Here is a 27,156-nt window from a genome sequence, read left to right on the forward strand (position 1 = left end):
AATAACATTTTAAGAGACAACCTGCTATCATGTACATTCTGCTACAATAAGACATAGGAGGGTAGTGTTCACATAAAAACATTAGAAAACTTTATTTTAAACATAATTATAATTAGTCATAGGAAAGGTCTCATGGAGACGATTTAGTAGTAATTACAGAGAGAGAGGAAAATTATACCCATTAGAGTATGTGTGCCGTGGGAAGTGAGAGAGAAATGAGAAGAGAAGCGATGGGTCCATAAATTGCACTCATTTCTTTTCTTTGAGTATGTTCCATTTTTCTCCAGGCCACAAGCTCCCACAGGGAACCCTTATGAGCTGACATGAATGAGACTTTGAAATGATTTTTGTTCATGTTTAACAAAAAGGATTCCTCTCTATCTTTTCTTCTTACACACTATTGACTTTTGCATATTTTGGAGCATTATATGCTGTAGCACTGATTTATTTCTCTCTCTCACACACACACACACACACACATACACACATACACACACACACACTAAAAGAAACATAAACAGAGGGAGTCCCTGCTTCATGCATGAAGTTTCCATGTTGGAAATGAGAAGTTATTGTCTGGTAGGGAGCCCTTTTCCAGAAGGGGCCCAGAAGGAATATTTCAACTCAGCCCCTTCTCTCTGCATGGTTCTCTGGTCTGGCTGTGCACTGAGGCTTAGAGGCAGTCAGTCGAGTGCCAAAGCCCACACCCCAGAGAGGTGCATGATGGACAGGCAGGAGACGCACCACCTCCCTGGCACAGCCATGGGGATAGTGTAGGGCTGGATAGGCATGCTCCACTTGAACATGGAGGTTCATCTGTGCTGTAGCGGTGTGAGGAGAAGGCCAGAATGTTCATGGAATCATAGGTATCACTGACATTTGGCTTTTTTCTCTTTAAGTTCTCAGCACTACATCTCAATCATGTCATTTCTGCAATTTGCCTTATCTAAACCATATATTTTCTTTGGCTCTTTTGTCTCTTTTCACCTCCGTAACATTCTCATTCTCTCGCTCTCCCTCGTTTATCTCTTCCCTCTCTCTTTGAAACATATAATATCTCCTCTGTATGAGAATGAAATTATGCCACAGCACGAGAGACTTCAGACACCGCTGAAATGAGATTTACTGCACAAGAAAGATAAACTCACTTAACAATCTAATGGCAGTCATCTCGTTGCAGCAATTACAAAACACAGCAGAGGTAGGTAGAGTAATTCTGAAAAATATTTCCATTAATATCCAAAACATATCCTGCTATACAGGTCCAGTAAATGCTTTAGTGAATAAGCACTTAAACATGTTACAGAGTTAAAAACAGCACTTCTCTGTTGCAATTTAAAGTGGTGCTGCAGCAAAAAGAAATTCAGTTAGCTACTTTTTCACTGAGATTGTTTACGGCCACAGGCCTTCTGCACAGCTTCCTTCATTATCACAGTGATAAGAACAGCTTTTATAAATTTCTCTCATTTTAGTGAAGTTACTGCGTATTATTGGAAAAACTGTTGGCCATCTAATTAGAATAAATAAAATTCTAAAATACCTTGTAATCTTTCAAACTGAATGTGTATGAGTGTAGATTGTTATATGGGTGTGAGGTCTTGCTCAATGGAAGCACACAAACAACAGGTTTTTATGTTGTAAAAAACCTATTAATCTGCATGTTCTTTACCAGGAACCAAATAAAAGGTGGAAATGGAAAAGAGGATTCACATTATGCATATCTGTTCACATGACTATCTTGACCAATCAGAATAATGTCCTTTTTAACATCCCATCTGTTTGAGCGGTATCCATTAGTTGGTCTGGTGCCCTCTCAGCACTGAGGCAGTACTTCATATCTCTTACAGATGTGGCTGACTCACTGCTGTCTGCTCAGTTATTGCAGCTACAGTGTCAAATAGCTCCTTAGCTCTTCTGAATGGAGCCCTGAAATACTGCTTTGATATCACCATTTTTTAGAAAAAGGGGGGAATAACTTTCAGTTGAGAGGACAAAATCAATATTTGCCACTCTGTATTAATGTCAGTACATATATCTTTAAAATAATCTGCAAAATTAAGTTTGTCACAACATAAAGTTTCCATAGTTGATGATATAGTGTTTGTTAACTTCTGCCATACTTAGCTGCACTCTAAAAACTGTCCCATCAAAAACAAGTCAAAATGCATTAAAATTGAAAAAGCTAGGTAAGCACTTGGTAAAATGTCTTAAAACTAGCATAAACATTTAAACTCTTTAAAACAGTAACTAATCTTAAAGCTAGAACAAACTCTTCTAATTAAGAAAAATAGGTATTTTCTATTGTTTAATAGCTTCCAACTTGTGAGTTTGAGGTTTAACATGTGTTTCCTCCAAGAGCCTCTTTCTGGCTTGGTCTGTTCTATCCTCAGGAGTCAGTCTCTACCTGCCATGCATCAAAGGAGTCCACCCTCTCCATTCAATCCCATGCTATCCATCCAAACCTTCTCCAAAACACCTTCCTCCAAAGACCTGCAAGCTTAGCACTTACACTACACTTCTAGGTGTTGAATGCACATGTAAAGTACATCAACCAGGTAAACTGCCTGATTGGCAAATAGGGAAATCAATGTTGAAATTTTAAGTTGCTGATTATAGAGAAGGGACCTTTTGCTCTTAGAGCAACTGAAACTCATATTTCTGGGCCTCCTACTCTTTCTTACATTCTCTGGGCCAAACATTTTGGACCACACCACTTCCTTATCTTCTTCTTGCTGCCATTTTGACTTCTGCACCCATCTCTTGATCTTTGGGGGCAAATCCAGCCTTTTAGTACAACTTCAGAGGTTCTTTTACCTCCCACAATTCAGCAATCACTCAACATCACCTGAAGACGTGGTCTGCATTAAAAAAAAAAAAACTTTTTTGCATGAGGGAGAGATTGAAAGGTTGAGGTCTGTTTGTAATATAACACCAGAACAATGCTATAACCTTTAAAAAACTCTACAGGAATGATCTGTTAATCACAGACAAATCGTGAGTCATGAATAGACAGTACTGTCTGATCCATATTGTAAGCCCACTACTATTTATTAAGGTCTATCTATTTCAAAGGAAACCATATTCTGTAACATCCAGTTTTAAATCATATGCAGTTTAAGGCACAATCTCCATTGTAGTAACAAGAAATCAACTGCTATATTAAAAAACACTGAAAGGCTGAAATGGCCCAGTAGTTTTTTAATAACAGAAATGAACTTATTTTTTATCTCCATATATACTAGACAATAATACAACAGTAAATATATCAATAATTCTCTGGAGAACCTCAGAAACAGGAAACCAACCATGAAGATTCTTTATCTGAACACTTTATCAAACCATCAGTGTTTCATCAGACTGAATTTGTCCAATTTGTTTTGGTTATCTCCACACATTTCATATTTCACATTTTTGTTTGTTTACTATGTTGTCAGAGTAATAGAGTGCATACTGATCTACTCAAATTTCAGAATTCAAGCCATGCATTTAAACAGATGACTTGTAATGCCATACCTCTATCAGTCTTCATGCTTACACTGAAAGAGGGTATAACATCAGCAAAGTTCAGGTAAGAATTTGGTAATAATCTGTCCTCTTTCCATCAGTTCTGGAAGGCATGCACTAATATGAAAATTGTGGGCCATGTCAAATGCCAAACCTGGAGTTTAGAACATATAGGCAAAAATATTGGCAGTAAATAAATTATTGAAATGTTCCAATGTGTGAAGGGTCCCCTGTATGAAGGGACTCATTCTTAACTGTAGGTGTCACTACCTCAACCACTCCTCTCAACTCATTTAATAGCAGTTCTCTTGCCACGCCTCCTACCTCTTTTAACTGCAGGCTGTCACACCTTCAGCCACACCTCCCACCTCATTTAACTTCAGTTAACCACACCCTCAGGCACGCCACTCACCTCATTTAACAGCAGGCTGTCATGCCCTCAGCCACGCCTCCTACCTCATTTAACTGCAGACTGTCATGCCCTTAGCCACGCTTCCTACCTCATTTAACTGCAGGTTGTCATGCCCTCAGCCACGCCTCCTACCTCATTTAACTGCAAGCTGTCATGCCCTCAGCCACTCCTCCTACCTCATTTAACTGCAGGTTGTCATGCCCTCAGCCACGCCTCCTACCTCATTTAACTGCAGGTTGTCATGCCCTCAGCCATGCCTATAACCTCATTTAACTGCAGGTTGTCATGCCCTCAGCCACGCCTCTAGCCTCATTTAACTGCAAGCTGTCATGCCCTCAGCCACTCCTCCTACCTCATTTAACTGCAGGTTGTCATGCCCTCAGCCATGCCTATAACCTCATTTAACTGCAGGTTGTCATGCCCTCAGCCACGCCTCTAGCCTCATTTAACTGCAGGCTGTCATGCCCTCAGCCACGCCTCCTACCTCGTTCCAGTGCTGTGCCTCGCCTGCCTACTGACAGCTAACTCTACCCTGTTTCCCTTTGTTCATCAGCTGTTTCAGCTATTTTCAGTTCTGGACTCAATTTTTGCATCCCCAATTTTTGTTAAACTATTTCTGTTACACATGCACACCCACTACCCCTATATCTAACACATTTTCTGGGACCTTTACTGGCAGATGGGCAAATGAGTGTTCATATATGTGTGTATATTCATATTCATACTACATGCCTATTCTTTCAACCTGGCACATGGATCACTAGCATATTAAAATGGTTTAACATTTTAGTCATCACTCAGTCAGATTGAAGACAGTGAGGTAATAAAATGTTTTGGGTAAAAGAAAGTCAAAGCAGTAAGCCAAATATTATTCTGTATTTTCATAAGGTGATCTGTGATCTCAGTATGGTGGTCTCTGAGGGTCTCTGTACCTGGTGTAGAGTGGTGCAAAAGTGGGTTTGAAAGCAAAAGCATGAAGATTTATAATATTTCTGTGGATATCTTAGGACATTGTGCAGGGAGCTTCAAGGCCACTAAGCAGGAGCAAAGCGGATTATTCTGGTTTGTCTTAGCAACAGGTACCAAGTGGTATAAGAAATAATGTCATCAATAGTAGGTGGGCAAATGAGATAATATTTTTCAAAAAAGAGAAGTCCCTCATTTGAAAATAATGGTACCAAGCTCTAATTGACATAAGTACTGAATATCAGTTAAATGGTAATGGTAAATATATATGTATAATTTGGACATAATGGTGGAAACATCAAAGATCATTATTTTTAAAAATGGGGTGATTATATAATAATCCTTGGAAATATGTATAATATTCAATTCCTGTCTACCCCCTTCAGACATTCTCCAGAGGCCTCAAATGCTTGTTACCACTAATTTACAATAAAGACCAGGACCAGCTCTTCTCTTCAACTAATTCTTAAGTCTGCATCTTTATTTGCTATTTGGATTTATAACTTTAAAGCCAGCTAACTGGGAATTTAGGAACGAAAATAGAAGGACAGGAACTCCAATAACTGATGATACTCATACCAGGGTCTATCACTACATGACCTTTAGCTCAAGGAGTTATTGATTTAGGCTGGCTTGTCTGGGTAAGGAGTATACGATGATAATTACATGTCTCCACTCTTGCCTTGTGCAACCAATATAGCAGAGACAGGTCAAGTAAATATATCACACATTTAAAACAAACACAGGACAGTAAGGAATAGTAAAAAGAGGTTGTGCCTAATATAAGTGTGAAAAGACCAACAATCTAATATTATGGATGAGGGTGAAATCTAGTAAACGGAAGTGGTACAGTGAGCATTTCTTTGTGCTCTCTGGGTGCTGATTATCAATAATTTAGGCCCTAATGATTTTCAGGTGGGATTGGCTTAGCATTACCACTACGCAATGGGGGCTCTCTAAATACAATGACTCAACAATCACCACCAGCCAAGACATGACTCAAATTTATCATCACCTACGCTAATGTATCTTTACGACCCTGTCGTCTCACTGGTTCTAATAGACACCAGCCAAAGATCTCTCTTGAAGGATATGTGACATATGATATTCAGTGAACCATCTTAAATAATCAAAAGTCATACAAAGAATATGAAGTAAAACCTGTGCTTTGAAGTGACTGTAGAGTATATATTAATGACAATTTTCATGTGATTGACATGTTAAGGGACTTGCCAGTTTCTGTCTTTCTTAAAGTGCTCTTTCTCTCACTGCTTCACACATACAAACACACACACACACACACACACACACACACACACACACATAAACAAAAGACCCCCTGCACACATGGTTAAAGAGACAGATGATGCTGTTCTCCATCTGTTTATTGACATCCAGATGGTTGGGGACTTCAGCTCCCCACTGGCCCCATCTCAAGGCCAGGTACATGGGCACCCTTTCAAACAAATTTGACACTTATATTAAATCCAGGACTCAAAATGAAAGCTAGTACAATGACAAATTTTAAACGAGTGTAATGTGCATTTATCTGCACGGTGTATCTGTGACTGTTACACTGATGCTAGTTCTCCATGAGTGTCTGTTGTCTGATCCCCACAATGTGACATTAAAAACTAAAGGAAGAAAGCTTCAAAAAATGCCAAATCAATAATGGCTTTTCCAGATTTGTGAAGACAGCTGTAAAAAATGACAGCTATACCCTTCTGCAGACATAACTCTATCCCGCTGCAACACTTTCACACAGCCTGCAAACACAGCCTTCTTTTCAAGTGGAGAAGCCCTGTGTCAGAGCTGCAATCGATTATGGTGTGAGAAAAGTAAAGAACGAGTGAGAAAAAGACCAAGTGAAGGTGGGAGCAAAAAATAGATATAGAATTCAAGATAGGGAGTAGGAGATACATATGCAGGACACAAGTAAGACCGATGCTAGATGGATTAAACAATTACTCCATACTATAAATATAAATGTCCTTAACAAGTAACAGATGGAAAAGGACAGGGGTAACGTAAGGAGAGATGGCAGAAGAGTAGGAAGACGTTGCATCTGGAGAAAGCAACAGATGCAGTGTGTTGAAAGGGAAAGGCTGTCACATGGAAATATATATGCTGCAAGATATCCAATAGCTTGGAGAACCTGTAGAATAAAACTCTTAATTTGTCGGATTTGTCGCGGAAACCATTCACATACCCATGCTCAGAAATTGAAGTCACAGACTGAAGTTCACAAATGTGAAAACTATTTTCTCTTGAATTCATGTTTACAGTACAACCACAACTGAGCAATGCCAGCTTCTTGATTCTTAACACAACTTAAAAACTGTGCAGTAAACCATTTTGTCAGCCACCCCATCTGCTTTTTCTTGGTAATAGCCAAAACACATTCAGTATGACCTGTTATAAAATTAATTTCAGTTGTTATATTTTTCTAATTATATGGTGCGCATAAAAATGATTTGTGAAAGATCTCTGTTGAATGTTCATGACCATTACATAAGGAGTACTGTGCAACCAACAGGTCATTATTATAATAACGCTGACAGGGTGCTGAGCATGGTTTTATTTAGGCACCCTGGCCACCTGGATGTGCATTATCCCACTTATTACATTATTATTAGACTGCTTGCAAAAAATTAGATAGAATTTATTTAATCTGAAAAACAGCAATAGTTGCTTATTGCAGTGGTCTTTTATTCAACAAGATCTCAAAGCTAGAGTTCTGTACCTCTAGGGTGTTGCAATATAAATGTCTCCATGCTGTCAAGTCCTGATCTGTGTGAATGATCTGAGCAAGAGTTTGTTCCAAGTTCCACCTGATCCTCCCTGAGCACTTCAATCCCCCACTGAAAACATCGATCACCTCCCCAGGGTGAACACAGAAAGACAGAGAGGATGAATCTATCTATATTACTTTAAAAGAGGCTTTGGAAATAATATGTAGGCTTCAAAAACTTACCAAAATAACCAATACTTGCCCATACTAAGAACAAAGAACAAATTGAAAACATTTATTCTTTCATAAGAAATATAAAATATGTACATACACATCAAAGCGAAGATTCTGCTTCTCCTCAAAGAAAAAATCCAGTACAAACTTCCGCACAAAGTCTGGATTCAGTGTGTTGTCAATCACCTCAGTTCTGCCATACTAGAAATGGTGAAGAAGAATTGGGAAGAAGTAACAGATTTTGTTTTCATATCTGTAAATCAAAACATTAAACAAATTATACTGCAACATTGTACATTATTTTCCCATACAGTTGCTCAAATGTTCTTGTCTGTTTCTCACTTTAAGTCACCATGGTAACTTTAAGCACAAAACTTCTATTCCTGTTAGCCAATAGACCACCTCCTCTTTATAAGACAGTGAAGAGCTATCGATTGCCTGCTATACCTGAAAACATCAAAAACACCCTATAAACCCCCCTACATCCTATCACAATGTCCAACTGCAAATTACATATTCAATTTTAATCCAGACAATATCTATATTACACTTTATATATTAATTGTTAAAAAAAAAAAAACAACAACTCTGAGAGCCGTTAATGCCTCACTTTTTTTTCCCAGGCTTTTGGCCAATGAAGCAGGCTGGTATATGTAAAAGTCATTAATATCCAGCCATATGTAAAGGGCCAATGAAGCAGGCTGGTATATGTAAAAGTTATTAATATCCAGGTTAGGGAATGGGTGATTATGTTGTAAAGGTAAATCAGAGGAACATCCGACATTTTTAATGTCTTATTTTAGCCTTTGTTTATGACTTAAATGCTTAAAATGCAAATTTATCAAAGTGCTGCATGAAAGAAAGCTTTCTCTTGAGATAAATGTACAAAGAAATTGTCAGCTACTGCTTCACCACCGATCCTCCATCTCACAAACTCTGATGGAAGCGAATGTGCATAAACAGCTGGCAAGCCAGAAAGGCCAAGGAAGCTGGGTTAGGCTCCAACCTCCCCATTCCTAATGGAAAAAAGCAGGCATAAACAGGCCTCTTGGACACCTCCTCCTGCATACAGGGTGGAGACCAGTGACAGACTCACAGCACGACGCCTCGCTTTAGCAACAGCTGCTGGAAGCAAGCTCTGAAAACTGCAATTCTTGGTCTGTGTGTTTGTTACCTTTGCATCCATTAAATGAATTTAATTATTTCAAGAGCTCCTATTAATACTGACAAGCTCTTCATTACATATGTAAAGAACACTATTAATGAGAGTTTTACAGGTGGGTGTTGGCATATGTGTGTGAGTGAATGATTTGTTTTGCAGTTATGTTATTTGATTGTTAACATCATTCAAGAGAATGAGTAATGAAATGCATTAATACACATACTGAATGGTCTGGGTTTGTGACAGAAAATACACACTTATCAGCCTCTTTATTACAAGCGCCTATACTATATGACCCTGACTTACTCACAGCAGCATTTAAAAGGTTCACAGTTATAGCCTTTATCCTGCCTATTCCCATATGTAAGATTTGTTAGCTATCTTCCAGTGCTTCATCAGTGGTTGGTTTCTGAGCACAGGTCTACTGGCTGTTGAATATTTCTGAGTGGGGCCACTCTCCATAAAGCAGTAACAATGACATGTGCAGTGTTAATCCTGTGCAAGGAGTGGTCAGCCACTCAAATAATATCCAGCCTGCAGAGGCGTGGTGGGCAGAAACTGATCAGTGATGAACAGAGTAACACGGTAGCTGGAGAGCTGTTCTTGCAAACAGAACACACCTACAGGAATAGACGGACCTAGTAAAGGGGCAGATGGTTATTTTCAGTAAAGCGTAGACCTGGTGATAGGTTGGTATGAACTGCTTGCTTTTCAGCAGGAATTTGTTATATTTTATAAGAATAATCACAATGATCTTGGAACAATGTGGAAATAAGAAGTGTATAATCACTTTAGGGGAAATCAGTATTAATTAAATGTACATTTTGAGGGGAACATATGCAGAAAAAAAAAAGATTTAAAAATAAATTCAAATTTCTCATTGTTAGCAAGTGACACATCCAAAATGGAGCAAAGTAATAGCACATGGTGCCTTGCCCAGCAGGAGTCTGTGGGTCAAAGAAAATGCAATATGAAGGATATAAAAAAGAAATAAACCTTTATTTTATCTTGCTACTAGAAATGTCTAAAAAGAAAAACAGCATTGCTATTTCAAAGCTCTGTGGAAGTAGGTTACACTCACTACAGTAACCTTCAGCAGTGGGGTGGTAATTTTGTGAGCTTTTGCTAGGTGTGAGCTAGCAATGCCTCTCAGTCCTGGCAGTGACAGGAGGGTATTCAGCTACGACCCTCGAAAAGCTCCAGCAAGACACTTCATCTAGAGATTAAAATTAAAAGCCTTTCATATCCATGCCTAAAAAGTTCTGACAGGGTTCCTGACACCTTATTGGTGCTGTAAGTGCACATAATGAAAGCTTTTACAACCCCCCTGTCATATCATATTTCTGGGTCTAAAAAGACATGTCCACCAGAAGATTCAAAGCCAAAGCCAAAACAGTTGGGTCCTTGAATGTTTTCTAGACATATGGTTAAATTGAGGGACATGGTTCTGACAGACAGCTGGTTATTCCACCAGTCTGTTTACTCCATATTTGTGTGTATATGGTTACGTGTAAGTGAGAGACATTCACAACTGCACATGTACACACACAGATATTGGTGGATGGAATAGACATAGACACACACACACATATATCACATCATGCCCAGAGGATTTGTGGACTTAGAGGAAGCAAGGGACTGAACATATGGGACAGCCCCAGCTGGGCTCCATGCTGGCAGCCCCACAGTGTGGGAGAACCATGGCAGCACTCCAGTCTGGCAACCACGCTCCAGACTTTCACTTTCATTCAGTCCAGATTTGGAAAGTGTATAAACATAGATTTGTATAGAGGCTTTCATTATATCCAAAGTTTCACAGAGTAGTTACTTCTCTGTTCTACAACAGTGTGAAGCTGGCCTTTAACTAACCAGACAATTAAAGATTATTGAAGTCATGTACAGTCAGCCCTCCTTAACCACAAGTTCTGCATCCATGGCCTAAACCAGGCACAGATTGATAATATTAGAGAAATATAATAAAATTCCAGAAAGTTCCAAAAAGCAAAACTTCAATTTGCTGCGCATCACCACCTACATTGAATCCATATTCTGTGTTTTATTTTATGTATTTCTCTTTGAGTTTTGGACTCTCTGGTGGGATTTCAGGTCATTAAACAAAAGCAATCTTTAAGTGTTGGAAGAAAATGTTCCATTGTTTCTGATGTGCCAAATGTACTATGATCAGGACAAAATTCACCTGTAATAAGTTTCTAGAGTTTCAGTGGTTCAGTGGTGGAAGAAGGTTTCTGAAAAATAGTTACACCCACCAATTTGAAGTTTGTTGATGGTAATATGCATATTTTTTTACTGATGATGGTAATATGTATATTTCTAGTGTAGTAACTGATAGTTATTGAGAATGAGTGAAACCCTGCAGACTTCTCAACAGACAACCTTTGATAGTCACACAAAGTGCAAATTAAATGTGAGAAGCCCAATGTGTGCATGTGTGTGTGAGAGAGAGAGAAAAAGTGAGAGAGACAGATAATACTCTTAGTATTATCCTCCTATCAGCTAAAATATATCTCTTATTCTAAAGCCTATATTTGAGCTGACAAAAATTATCATGTTTGATCTTTCAGCCAGTCCATCTTAAACCAAATACACGTGGCCATTAAGAGTGCGCCCTTATTTATTCATTTCTCATTTTATTAATTCTCATAAGAAACTCAACTCCTGTATCCGCCATGCTTGTAGACTGAGAATAGATAATAATAGCACTCACCTCTCTCCATTCTTTTGTACCTATTCCTTGTATGTACAACACGACAACTGTGAGAAAAAGATAGAGAGACAGAGAAGGTGAACATGAGATTACAGAGATCAAAAGGCAATGCAAAATGAAATGCCACAGCATATTACGTGCAGTCAGATATCCACTCAGCCAGATAGATGTGACCTTTTCCAACTCTTTCCTCCACTGTAAGAGTCAACACAATTAAAAAGAAATGAGCCAGTGTAGCCTCTCATGTGATAGGCTTACACACAGGCATTAACATGCCTTTGTAATAACAAATACAGGATCAACGCTTGGACAACTGCCTAGTTTGTCACAGTTATTAACAGATGTCAATTTGAGCTATGACTGTAATTTAAAGGGGTACTCTCAGAAGTCAAGTGATAAGAAACATAACACTGCTCTGTATGGGTCAAACCAAATAAGATGAAAAATTCCCTAATCCGGATCTCATTTCGACATCACCTCACATCCTTCCCTTTACCTTTTACTATATGCATGTCACTTGTCTTTAAAAAAAAAACAACTTCTCCAGTTCCTCTTTCTGTCCAATCCCTCCTTTCTCATCTCTGTGCATCCCCCATCGCCATAAAGCTACATCAAAGCCGATTGCGGGGCTGGAGAAAAAGCAATCAGCATAATGCCAGCACCACAGGACCTGACCAAGCATGAATGCTACGCCCCAATCCTCCTCCACCCTCTTCCACTTCTTCAAAGGAAATCATAAACAGGATCATAGCCAGTGAATAACTACAGAGGTAGATCGAGGAGCAAAGCAGAGAGCGAGCGAAGAGAAAAGAGGACGGACTGTCCGCTGGGATTTAGGGAATGGCGGGTAAGTGATTCCTGGGAGCTTCCAAGAGAGATAAAGCCATATAAGGAGAGTGGCTGACTGTAAAGGGAATACTTCCAATGTCTAAATAGCACAGATGACAAGTCATGTACTGAAGGTAACTATACAATGTGTTAAACATGTGAAAAAAAATCCAGTACTGATAATGAAATTTCCAATTAAACCTTTTAAAACTAATTTTTTCAATAGTAACAATAGTAACTTTAGCTTTCAAGATCCAAATACTGTATGGACATAAAAATAACTGACATTTCACATTTTTGGTATGAAATGAATCTGCTAAAATACTTTGAGGTAATATGGGTGTCCTTAGAGATTCTCAGCTCCAGTCTTGGTGACCTGAAGCATATAGTGACTCCTTAAGGTAAGAACCCCTGCTCAAATTTAGCAAAGTGTAATTTAGTCCCATCAGTTTATGATGGAAATGAAAAACACAGATATGTGTGTTTTTTTTAAGTATGCAGAATCATAAAAGCTCGCTCTACTAGACTGCATGGCCAAAAGTATGTGGACATCTGACCAGCACACATAAATTTCAAAACCATCTGCATTAATTTCGAAGCAGCAAAAATGGCATCCACCCTTCTGGTAAGGCTTTCCACAAATATTTGGAGCTTGTCTGTAGGAATTTGTACCAATTTAGTCATATGAGCATTTGTGAGGTCAGGCACTGATGTTGGACAAGAAAGCCTGGCTTGCAATCAACACTCCAGTTCATCCAAAAGTTGTTCAGTGGGGTTGAGGTCAGAGCTCTTTGCAGGTTCCTCACACCAAAGTTGTTAAACCATAATTATGGACCTTGTTTTGTTCATAGAGGCAAAGTCATGGAACAAGAAGGAACTTTCCCCAAACTGCTGCTGTTTTTTACATGCTAAGCACTACAACACTTGGCGGTCTGCTCTTTGAGCTGGCATGGTCTACCACTTCCAGGTTTCAGTAGCTGTTGTTCTTAGATGCTTCTATTTCACAACAATAGCACTTATTGTTGACTGGGGCAGATTTAGCAGAGCTGAAATTTCACAAATTGATTTATGGCAACAGTGGCATCCTATGAAAGTGCCATATTTAAAGTTTCTGAGCTCTTTAGAATAGCCCATTCTAATGCCAGTGTTTGTTTGAGGATATTGCATGCCTATGTGTTTAATTTTATACACCTTTTAGCAATATGTGGGGTTGAAACACCTGAGCTCAGTAATTAGAAGGGGTGTCCACACACTTTTGTTCATGTAGTATATATTGCAGAGATTATGTTGATGTGTGTGTGTGTGTGTGTGTGTGTGTGTGTGTGTGTGTGTGTGTGTGTGTGTGAGAGAGAGAGAGAGAGAGAGAGAGAGAGAGAGAGAGAGAGAGAGAGAGAGAGAGAGAGAGAGAGATTTATTTTGCCCTATTATGAACTAAAGATGATAAATGTTCAAGGTGTTTAGAGAATCTGGAGATATCAAGAAGAAAAACTATATAAATGGTTGCATTAAATGTATTTTGGGTATTAAAATGTGTGTCTGTGTGAGTCATATACACACAGTCCCCCTCTGACTTTTAATGGGAACAGTCACTGACTGGAAGATTTTTTTTTTAACTCACATCCCTAATTTTACTTATTCACACTGTTACGTTCCTAGCAGATGGAGGGATGAAGAGTGGAAGAAAAGAGAGGACTGAGAGAGATGAAAGAGCACCACACTCACAGGGCTTCCCCTTTACACTCAGTTTGGTCATGGTTTGAAGTGCAGGACATCATGGCCAATCATTAAACCCTCCCACACACACACACACACACACACACACACACACAGAGAATGGTGAATTAGAGGTAAGGTAGCTGTGAGTTTGTGTGTGTGTGTGTGTGTGTGTGTGTGTGTGTATTTGTATAGTGGGTGAGTGTGCACAACTTCAGTGCAATAGGCTGCAGCATTTATCAGGTATTCCTATGTGTGCAAGCTCAAAGAAACGTTTGAGGTACCCACTGTGAGAAAGCAGCATCTCTTAACATCAGCAAGGGGCTAATCTGGGACCAGCAACAGGGTAGTGTGTGTGTGTGTGTGTGTGTGTGTGTGTGTGTGTGTGTGTGTGTGTGTGTGTGTGTGTGTGTGTGTGTGTGCATTTTTCAGCCTTACTAAGAACAGATGCAAAATGAGGCCAGAAGGATTTTCAACATTTCAGATTTGTGAAACGTTGTGCATCCACAGGTAAAATCTGACTGTAGGACTAAATGTCAACACTGCTTAATCATCTTAATGTGGAATCACCATGTGTTAATTTTCCAGGAGATGTTTATTTTCTATTAATTGTACATTCCCATACAGAAGACATACAGGTAGCATATTGTACATGACCATGTATATATACTACATGTTGCAAAGTATATCTTTACTCAGATCTTGCTTATTAATCTGTAGTTAATACATTCCAAAAGTTCAAAATTAATAATACCATTCATCACTGGGAAATAATGCACTGTTAAGCTATGCTTCCACAGAACTCTGAATTTCATTCATAATGCCTAAAATGCTGTCATTTTTATAACCAGATTCTATATTTGGGTCACTCGAAAATAAATGTAAAAAGCCTGAATTCAAAACAATTTATATTAATTCATAATGCCAAACAAACATGCACTCACCACACCCACTTTATCACATGATTTCAAGTATACAACTCAGTATAGAGACTACATTACAGAGACTACAGTACAGAGCTCCTAATCAACGGTCAGTTTCTGAGCGCAGGACTACAATTGGTTGGATATTCTTAGGTGCCAGACCACTCTCAAATCCGCAGTGAGCCTAACATATGTAAAGACAGTATCCACACACACACCACAAGTTACCATAAGGACTCTAACACAGACACCATGAAATCACATATAATTATTAATTTATAAATATATCAATCAGTCGATATACATAGAAATAAATATTGTCACTGAGAATACAGCTTAGGGGAACATATTTAAGGTTTGACTGCTGTTTAATACAGTTTTCCTGTAAAAACTGATAATACTAATTGGTAGAAGATATGCAAGTTACTTCATTTTAATTAAAAAAAAAAAAAAAGAATATTTAATTTCTATTTCATCCATTAGCATCCAGGTCCGTTTTAAAATAAACTGGGCTTGAGTGAAACATATTTGGGTCATTCATAAATAAATGAGCACCCAAGAGATACACAAATCAAACACTGAGCTGCAACTGCCTCCCGATACAGTAAAAGCCCTGACACAATGCATCCACCCTGGCGAACATGACAGCCTACTGCTGTTGACAAACTGATGTGCGTTGCAAACGTTGTTCGTCATCAACATGAACGATTCACTGCAGCAGCTGATGCTGCTGTTAGCCTAACAGCTTTTTTCCCTGGTTTCAGAAAGTAAACAAAATAACATTAACATTGCATTTTTATATGCAATAGTTCAACATCTCTTTAATACATCACTCCAACGTGTGGATTATAAACCTGATACTGAAATTCTTGGTAGAATTGCCCACAGGCAACATGGTTTAAATCCCCAATATAGAACAAACCTACACTTTACTAAGTGTTTAGAATTACAGAATGTTGAAGGGTTTTTAAGAGATTTATAAAACTGAGGTTTCCATCATACTCACCTTGTAGAGTCTGCTTCAAGCCTTAATAATACATAAGATGGTTTGTGACATGATGGGAGAAAACCACGTGACCTAGGTCTACTGAGATCCAAAAATCAATTTTGCAAAGATAAAAAATGGCTTTGCAAAAAGAGAAAATTGGAATTACATTAGTGTTAATAATGTTTAAGTAAGTGAGGGAGGACAAGGTTGAGGGGGGTTGTTCAGGCAGGTTGTTCTGTTCACACACAAACTTTGATGAAATAGCGAGACTAATTGGGCTTTTATCAGCCAAAGTGGAGGGAGCTTTAATTACTTTTGTATTGAAGAGATTAGTGGAGAAGCCAAAAGTCCTTGGACAACCATGCTACCCAGCCTAATGTATTAGGACCGAGATAAACTCACACATCTCTGTTGCCAGCAATCTCCTCACAGCTGTCTCTTTCTGAGACCAAAGGCAACATAGGTAGATGGAAATGCACTCCATTTAAAAAACAAAAAACAAAACATCACGTCATTATTTTTCATATCACTCTCTCACATAAACAGCTTAAGACGTTACATCATACAGGCTAATCAAAAACTAATAAATATGCTTACAGTTTTTTTTTAATCATGAACATGTAGTCAAGTTTAATAATTAGTTTATTTAAATTTTATTTTATTTTCAATCCAGAAATTATAACATTTGACTATAAATGATGACTAATATATTGCGTGGAAAATACAGTTCATAGTTTTGAAATGTATACTGATTTTATTTATAAAAAAAATAAAATAAGGGTTATACCAATTTATAAACGCTCGCTCGCTCGCTGTCTGTCTGTCTGTCTGTCTGTCTGTCTGTGTGTGTGTGTGTGTGTGGTTTTATGGAGTTAAGGTAATATTCGCAAATGGCAATAAAGGCTAGTTCTAGGTCCTTGGAGTAACAATGCTCATTATAAAACCCAGTGTTTAATTGCCTTATATAGATCTCATAAAACTCTTAATTCCGGTTTCTAGACCATTACACTCTGTTGACAATCATTTTTAGATATTCCACACGTAACCCCCAAAATAATATCTCCATATACATTTATGATCATGGTCTCAAAGTAAACCTTAAGAATATTTTGTTGTAGGGTTTTACTCTCTTATTTCTGGCTGTAGTCCTCAGTCCCAGCTCCATGGGAAACAGGCTTTGCAGAGTTTGCTAAAACAAACCTGTTCTAGTTCATGAAGTGGTTCAAGTATAGCAGCTGAGTTTAATCTGGTGCATTAGCAAAGACAAAAGACTCAGACTATGCAGAGTACTGACCCTAAAGGTCTTCCAACACAGAAAATCTAAAATATTACTACAAAACTATTATATTAACATCAAGGCAAAGCTCCTCTGTTGTGTTAATGTCTTCTTGCTCCTCTACTTTGCTCGTGTGCTTGTGTATAAGTGGTGACTAAATTTAACTTATAAACATTCTCAATTAATCTGTTTTTGTGAAATCTGGTATTTGCTTAGTCTTTAATAGAAATCCATTACTAAACCACTTTCTCACCGCTACTCTCCAAAGTCAGTTAAACCACTCAGAGACAAATAGTATAAACTGACTAAAATATGGTGATGATACTCCAATGAACAGTGACAGGATAGATTTTCTAATATGTGTGATAACATTTTAGTTTGACAGTAGGTGTGAATGGATGCAAACATATCAGAAAAATATGTTGATATGCCAGTGGCAATTAGCAAAACATATAGCTGAATTTATGGCTGCAGGCGTGTCTGTAAGGCTGTGTATATGGCATTTAAACCAGTGGTTCATTTTGGACCAAGTACCAGCTTTCGTCAAACCAAAACATCCAAGGATCACTTCCAAGCCACAACCTGCCAGAGGCTACTGAAAATCCCCCAAAGCCACATGAGAGCACACACAGTCACTAGAAACTGGACACACTGCTCCCTATTGTCACATAAAAAAATAAAAAAAAGAACATTCAATGGCTTGATTTTTTTAAGTGTACATGTTTTGCCATCATGTAGAACTAGACTGCTGTTTTCATAATCTCATTGCAAAAAAATAAAAAATAAAAAATACAGAAAATACAGTTGAATAATCCACCTGTTTCATGGAATTAGCCTCATATATATGTATAATACTCCTGCCTATTGGAGTAGCCTCAGAGCTAGCATATGAGTTACATCAGAGTTAGCATATGAGTTATATCAGAGTTAGCATATGAGTTATATCAGAGTTAGCATATGAGTTATATCAGAGTTACCATATGAGTTATATCAGAGTTAGCATATGAGGTGTATAGATGTATAATCCTCCTGTCTAATGGATTTAGCCTCCATACTCTGGGGATGAACCAATCTGGACATGATACTTTATTGGTGAAGTATTAATGAAATCTCTAGAAGATAATACGTTTGGCCAAGGTTCAAGCTCAGTTGCCCTTTTCTTTATGCATTTCAATCCTTACCCCCCCCCCCCCCCCCCCAATAACACTACACAGCTTTAATTTGATCAAAAGTTAAACTGTTTTGCTGACACTATCGCTTGTGACTTTGCCTAACAGCTCAAATTATTTTTGAAAATATACATATTTGTAGCACCTACATGGACCTCTAATCATCCCCCAAATTTGGGAGAATTTGTAATTTATTTAATTTTTTAAGTATTTATGCCTTACTGTGGTGTACAGGAGAGCAATCTTCCAGAGGTGTTGTTATGACCGATCAGACACAGGGGATTTGCTGAAGGCTATATTAACCAAATCTTTGCACAGAGCAAATACCAGCAGGGGATGCGCCTTGTAGAACAGTTTGAGAACCACCGCTGTAAGGCCTTGATAGTATAGACATTTGGGTTGAGACATGGTCAAATGGAGCTCTAAGGAACTGCATTCATTCATTCTAGCTGTTTCTAGCATATTTTTACTTATAGCAAAAAGACAACCGGTCATTTGCTCTTAGAGAGGACGATGGATGTCCTCTCCTCCCTATCACTGTGCAGAGTAGCCAGTCAGCTGAATGAAAGCATATCAGAGTCAAGGACGTTCTATATGGGGAATTTTATACAAATTTTAACTGTGGGGAAAAATAGATTTTATATAAATATAAAAAGATTAAATTAAAATCAGTTGAAGAGAAAGATGAAGAAGCCTGAGTGACCCTTCTTACACATACTCTGGTCTGTGGGAAATTCACTGCCCTGCTCTTTAAATGACAGTCATACTGTCACATCCTCTGCCACTGTAACCATCTGTCCAATCACTAGAAAGGTCAAAGCTCAAATCAGTGGGTTAATGTTGCTCATGCAACTGCTTTTAAACTTGTGTGTGTGTGTGTGTGTGTGTGTGTGTGTGTGTGTGTGTGTGTGTGTGTGTGTGTGTGTGTGTGTGTGTGTATACATGTGTGTGTCTATAGTCAATATCTCAGCTCAGAGAGGCTCTCTGCTTAAAAGGAGAGAAGGCTCTCAGTGGGCTGACATATTGACACACACACAGAGACACTCTAGCAACAACTGCAGCAAAGAGCGAAATGATGCAGAACTAGTTAATGATTAGTTGTGATGACATAGAGGGGTATTGATTTGGCATTCTAACAAGAGCCACCACTTCAGTCCTCACACAGATAATCATGACAAACTGTGAAAAAACTTCCTGATATGCTACCAGTGTAGGTCTGTGCCTGTGTGTAATTGTACTGTCAAAGGTATTTCAGCATATGAAGAATACAGAAAAAGATCACTTACCAGGATCTGATTTGGAAAATGTGTCCATATCCAACAGATGTCTGTCAAAATGAACAAGAGAGGAATACATATTACACGTGGTAAAAGGTGCATTGATTGATTTAAGAAGACACTGGACAATTAGTGTAATCAATTAATCGAGTTAAGTAGCGTACATGACAGATTTTCCCCGAATTGACTTAGACTGCAATGTTCAAGATACGGCACAGCTTTCAGTGAATTGACTTAGACAACACTGTTCAAGACACAGCATAGCTTCAACTGCAGCTCTGGTGATGACAGAACTCTGCACATACCAAAGTTTCTATTTACAAAATAGCACCAACTTTGTCAAGATTTTCACACCATTTCAAGTTTGTATTACATTTGAAAAGAGAACAATGGTTGGAAAACAGGCATTATTTGGGAAGTGACACTTCTTTCAGCTAGTTGGGTCATTTAGCCACTAACAAGTTTGTTCTTTGAATTTAGAGCCAATAATGCTTAATTTCTTTAAACTGGGGAAATTGTTCAGTAAATGAATCATGTAACATTTCTGTTTTTAACCCTACAATTATAGAGTTACATGTTAGATGCAAAGTGAAGACTCTTCCATGTGAAAGTGCTTTTATCTGTAGCGATTGTAGTTACTTTCCAGTTCAGTGCTGTAACATCAGCCACAGTAATGTGATCCCTTGTGATGCAGTAATATGCAAATAACAATTGAAATGTCTTGTTTACCTTTTAATCTATTCTGCTGTGATGAGTAACTGTTAGTTATATCCACAGCTAACAATAACTGAAATGTGCTGTATATTTTCCTTGAAATGCTTGATTGCAAATGTTTCATGTTTCATATGTAATTAGCTTGGACAGGCAGTATCTTCATATTTTCATACTGTGCAAAGTGGACATATCCTAAAGTCAATTAATAATAATAATAATAATAATAATAATAATAATAATAATAATAATAATAATAATAATCTTTATTTATATAACAACTTTTTAAACAAGGCTTACAAAATTCTTTACAGAAAGACAGCCATAGAAGACAATAGAATAAAATAAGATAAAAACAAAATCTAAAACAATTAAATGCAAGAGTGGAAAATAAAATGAAACAGTAACTTAAGTGATTAATTATAGGCTGATTAAAAAATAATCACAACAATAGGTCTTCACCTTCTTAAATGTAAAAATAATCCTCATCACATCAACATCATTACGAACATCCCATTTTACAAGACATCAAACTGTAGCGAGATTAAATCTCCGACAAATCCACTAGCAAACAAAAGAATAATTCTTGGATATAATCTACCGGAATAATTACATACACTTTGCATTTACTTCTGTTTATGATAACTAGCTAGTTAGCTAGCATATAGTTAACTATATGTATGTCAGTAAACAAAAATGCCTTTTCTAAGATGGTTTGGAAAATATTTTATCAGTAATTATATTTCTAATATCTAGTAATTATTTATAGACATATACATTTTAACTGAGGAGAGTTATAACATGTGTACCAACCATTATAAATGATCTTTTAAGGACTAGCCTGAAAATTAGATCTCAAGACATCCTCGTAGCATCCTTGTAAATAGCCAGGAAAAGCTAAAATGCCCTAATCTCATTTGATAATAAGGTGTGCAAACGGGGGCCTACAGCTAGAGCAAAAAAAAAAAACAGGTGTACACACACACACACACACACACACACACACACACACACACACACACACACACACACACACATATCTCTGGAACCCCATAATCCAGCAGGGAACCTCCTTCACACATGGAGGCAGGTGCTGAAAGCATGAGGAAAAAGAGAGACAGCAAGGCCATGGGCTATTCATATTCAACTTGTGTCAGCTATTACCAAACAACTCTCAGGGCTGTTTTCACCTCCTAAAGATAAAGCTAAAGTCCATTATTACCAGAAGTAAAGACAAAAGACAGACAGTCTGACTGATGAGCAGTGAAATGAAACAGAAAGATGCAGAAATGCTTGAAATGGGTGAAATACAGAATCTTTTATTTGATTTTGTGTGTGTGTGTGTGTGTGTGTGTGTGTTTTTCAGCACTCTAGGATAGAAGCTATGCTTGATGTGTGCCCAACATACTCTCCACACAGAAAGATACAGTAGCATGCACACTTTTAAAAACTAATGTTCTTCACACATATAGTTACTGACTGCCAGGAAGTTAGGATGATCAAGCATGGAAGACAAATGAAACCCAATTGAGGTAACTGGCTGGGAGGAGGGTGGGACAACAAAAAAATGACAATTAAAAATGGCCGGCTGACCAACATTACCCCAAGAGCGCAGCGACGACTCATCCAAGAGGTCACAAAAGACCCCACAACAACATCCAAAGAACGGCAGGCCTCACTTGCCACAATTAAGGTCAGTGTTCGTGACTCCATCATAAGAAAGAGACTGGGCAAAAATGGTTTGCATGGCAGAGTTCCAAGACAAAAACCACTGCTGAGCAAACAGAACATAAAGCCAGAAAACATCTTGATGATCCCCCAAGACATTTGGGAAAATACTCTGTGGATTGACGAGACAAAAGTTCAACTTTTTGTAAGGTGTATGTCCCATTACATCTGGCGTAAAAGTAACAGCATTTCAGAAAAGGAACATCATACCAACAGCAAAATATGGTGGTGGTAGTGTGATGGTCTGGAGCTGTTTTGCTGCTTCAGGGCCTGGAAGACTCGCTGTGGTAAATGGAACCATAAATTCTGCTGTCTTCCAAAAAATCTTGAAGGAGAATATCTGGTCATCTGTTTCTGGCCTCAGGCTGAAGCACACTTTGGTTCTGCAGCAGGACAATGATCCAAAACACACCAGCAAGTCCACCAATCAATGGCTTAAGAAAAACAAAATGAAGACTTTGGAGTGGCCTAGTCAAAGTCCTGACCTGAATCCGATTGAGATGCTGTGGCATGACCTTAAAAATGCAATTCATGCTCAAAAACCCTCCAATGTGGCTGAATTCCAACAATTCTGCAAAGATGAGTGGGCCAAAATTCCTCCACAGCGTTGTAAAAGACTCATTGCTAGTCATCGCCAACGATTGAATGCAGTTGTTGCTGCTAAGGGTGGCCCAACCAGTTATTAGGTTTAGGGGGCAATCACTTTTTCACACAAGGCCATGTAGGTTTGGATTTTTTTCCCCTTAATAATAAAAACCTTAATTTAAATACTGCATTTTGTGTTTACTTGTGTTATCTTTGTCTAATATTTAAATTTGTTTGATGATCTGAAACATTTAAGTGTGACAAACATGCAAAAAAAAAAAAAAGATATCAGGAAGGGGGCAAACACTTTTTCACACCACTGTAGGCTATGAATCCTATATACAAAAATTATAATCCCATGCATTTATAATCTTATGTAAAAAGATGTGTTCACATCAGCAATTGTGTTTTCTTGACCAGGATTGTGAACACGTGTCCTGCCATCATTACACCATGCTTCTCTATGCGCTTGTCTCAAAACAACAGAACAAATTCTACTTCAGAAGATATTAAATTTTGAATTTTAATACTATTTAATACCATTTCAAATAATGAAAAATAGTGTCTTGTTACATTAAAAATGCTTTTTTCACAACTGGTCTTTTTTGAGACTAATTACAGCATAATTCTAAGATAAAATTCTTGGTTCTCACCAGATCCTTTTCAAAAATATAGCTTATAATGTATAGAGAGGTTTGCTGCAGTCGCTACCAATGAAAAGTTTCTTAGGAAATTAACAGCATAGTTTTTAATGAGCTTCTAGAAACTGTTCTTTTCATACTCTCATGTGTCTGTGGAATGAGCGTTATTTAGTGTCTGAGATATGCCAAAAGTGTATTCCTAAAAGGCCTCACTGAGCTCTTTCAGGTGATTCCCAAGGTTTCCAAGACTCTCTGTGGGCCACATTCCGCAGATGTAGCATCCGCCATCGTTCAAACAGAATTGGTTATTATATTGATTAGTTGCAGACTCCTAGAGTTGATAAGAGAATTTGTTAGGTCTCCTTAAGTATGCAAGTTTCCAAACACGTTCTGAGTCACGTCAGCCATCTCTCGGGTAAGTACGCTGTCTCAAAGACTGAAGTGCTTGTTCGCAGAGTGGATTTCATTTAGTTTTGAATAAAGCAGTCATGTCTGATCATCATGCCACCATGCCATATGATGTTCTTTTTTAAGTTCATGTGTACACAACATGTACATGGTCTTGGCGTCTGGACAAACGTCTACTGCCTCTCACTTTAGAACCCCTATAATACCATGAATCCACATTGTTTCATGATTTGAAAGAAAATAACTAACTTCCACTTGAAGCAGACTCCCTCTGCCCCAAAAAGAAAGGCTGATATTAATTTAGGTTGTGCACCATTTCCGAGTGATACTATTTATTACTGGAGCTCAATAGAGTACTCTTAATTGTTTTTTTATAAGATTGAATTGAACAACATTTTTATCTGTAGAAAGGGAGAAACACAGGTTACTTTATATCTCTATGTGTGACGGGTCGGGCAAAAACAGATGCTTGCGGATAGCAGGTTGGTTTAATAGTTGTTCAGGGGTTGTGCAATAATACGGTGTGATGACAAAAGGGGAAGATAAAGGGATAATCCAAATTGTAGAGAGTTTAACAGTCCGAGTCAGAAACCAAAAGCTCAATCACAATTTAACTAGGCAGACAATCCAAAAGGAGCAGGCAAAATACAACAGCGAGGAACACTAAGAAATGGTACGGTACACAAAAAAGACAATCCAAAATAAGGCTCAGTATACTTCTAGAGATTATTGGCAATACTTCACAAAGAGTTAGAGTTAAAAACATTCTTATATAATCCAATAATCAGGACATACAGGTGAGTTCAATATTCTGGTGACACTGATCTGATTGGACGCCTCCGATTAGTTGAATCGTTGACTGGGTGATGAACAGGTTGCTGGGTATTGTAGTCTGTCAGGAGATTTTGCGTTATGACAGTACCCTCCCTCAAAGAGTCCGGAATGGCCAAGGCACGAGGACGGCCGTGACGACCTCTTGTAGGCACAGTGGAGTCTGGCCTATTACGAGTTCCCACCATAAAAACGCGGCAGGGATGCCCACGAGGACAAGGAGCAGGTTTTTCAGGGTTTCTAGAATGAAAGTCCGATGGTAGACCGGGATCCAATATATCATCATGAGGAACCCAGCTCTGCTCCTCAGGACTGACCCCTTCCAGTCCACCAAGTATTGTATCGACCCCTCCTTCTGGAATCCAGAACGTGGCACACAGCATATATCGGAGTGCCGTCATAGTCAATGGGTTGCGGAGGGGTCTCGTCCGGGGAGTCCTCATTCAAAGGATCTAAAACAACAGGCTTGAGGAAGGAGACATGGAAGGACCTAGAAACACGGAAATGTGCAGGTAAGTTCAACTGATGTTACCTCGTTAACCCGTTTCCAGATCTCAAAGGGACCAATATACTTGGCCTGGCTTGGAGAAATCCCGTGTGGAAAGCCAAACTCGATCACCTGGTTAGTAGTTAAGGGTCGCCCCTCTGTATCTTTCAGCCGTTTCCTTGTAACATTCGATGCATTAGTGAGTTTCCCCTCATAACTTCTAATTGCGTCGCATCCAATCATCCAACTATAGCAAGGAAGGAATGGGCCCATGCTAGCAAATGGTCACGACAAGATTCAGGTACGTAGAGTTTGTCACTCTGACATTCTATACGGGTGACCATTCCTTGTGAGACCTGGTCCATTTCCTCGTCAATCTCCCATCTGATGGACGTCAGGTGAACCCAGGTAGGTAATATGCTTTCTTTCTCCTTGGTTCTCTCCTCACTCTCCTCTTGATGGACCCAGGAAAGCGCGTCTGCTTTATTATTGCGATTTCCTGGATGATACATGATTTTAAAATTAAATCTGGAAAAGAACAAGGACCAATGGGCTTGGCAGGGGTTCAGTTGCCTAGCCGTATGAATATGCTCCAAATTCCAATAGGCTGTGATTACTAAAAAAAGGATGATTAGCCCCTTCCAACCAATGTCTCCATTCCTCCAAGGCCAACTTGATGGCCAACAGTTCGTGCTCTCCAATGCTATAATTTTGTTCTGCGGGCAATAATTTCCATGAAAAATATGCCATGGGATGTAGTTTTTCCCCATTATGTTTGTTGAGAAAGGATAGCTCCAATACCAATGTTGGAAGCGTCAGCTTCTACTATAAACGGAATGCTAGGGTCCGGGTGTCTCAGGATGGGAGCCATTGTGAAAGCCTCCTTTAATCTGTTGAATGCACTCTCAGCTGTTTGAGTCAATTGAGGTGTTTAGAAGATCCTTTGGAAAGAGTTGTGAGAGGAGCTGCTATACTACTGAAACATCTGATGAATCGCCGATAAAAAATTGTGAAACCTAGGAAACTCTGGAGGCTTTTGATGGTAGTCGGTACGGGCCACTGCAGGACAGCATAAATTTTCTTGTTATCCATAGTCACTCCCCCATAGCTTACTACATACGCCAGAAATGTGGTAGTGGTTGTATGAAATTCACATTTTTCCCCTTTCACATACAGTCCATTATCCAGGAGAATCTTCAATACAGTTCTAACATGTTGAATGTGTGTCTGAAGCTCGGGTGAATAAATAAGGATATCGTCTATATATGTGATAACATACCTCCCTATGACTGCTCGCAGAACATCGTTAATGAAAGCCTGGAACACCGATGGTGCGACGCTGAGACCGAATGGCATAACCTTATATTCATAGTTTCCCTTGGTGGTGACGAAAACAGTCTCCCTTCTTGATCCTTATAAGGTTATAAGCACTACGAAGATCTAATTTTGTGATGAATTTTGACTCTTGTAGTTGTTCGAGGGCGATGGGGATGAGCGGTAACGGGTAAACATACTTTTTGGAGATCTGGTTTAGGTTACAGTAATCGATGCATGGACGAAGACCACCATCCTTCTTCTATACAAAAAAGAAGCCTGACGTCAGAGGGGAAGTGGAGGACTGAAGGCTTGTTTCAGTGCCTCTTCTATGTGCTGATCCATAGCTCTTTCTTCCTCTTGAGAGAGGGAATAAATACGTGCCTTGGGCAAGGTGGCACCCTCCAGGAGTTCTATAGTGCAATTGTAGGAACGGTGAGGGGGTAACTGCGTAGTTTTCTGTTTGCTAAAGACACTGGCTAAGTCCTGGAAAAACGATGCTTGTAAGCAGGACTCTCTATAGTGGTGGAACAGAGTGAAAGT

At 38.7% G+C, this 27,156-nt stretch overlaps 1 protein-coding gene across 1 annotated transcript in view; it reads right to left on the reverse strand.

The window, feature by feature from the left end:
* Nucleotides 1–27,156, reverse strand: part of LOC113581555 (copine-9) — a 92,717-nt gene that overhangs the window by 61,302 nt on the left and 4,259 nt on the right. Inside the window, exons 2-4 of the mRNA XM_027016772.3 lie at nt 19,918–19,958; nt 11,735–11,781; nt 7,945–8,048 (exon numbers count right to left, since the gene is read on the reverse strand). Of these exons, the coding sequence (XP_026872573.1) occupies nt 7,945–8,048; nt 11,735–11,781; nt 19,918–19,958 (192 nt within the window). The remainder of the gene's footprint in view (nt 1–7,944; nt 8,049–11,734; nt 11,782–19,917; nt 19,959–27,156) is intronic.

Source organism: Electrophorus electricus, chromosome 7 (assembly GCF_041902795.1).
Source record: "Electrophorus electricus isolate QZ-2024a chromosome 7, ASM4190279v1, whole genome shotgun sequence".
In the NCBI taxonomy this organism is placed as follows: domain Eukaryota; kingdom Metazoa; phylum Chordata; class Actinopteri; order Gymnotiformes; family Gymnotidae; genus Electrophorus; species Electrophorus electricus.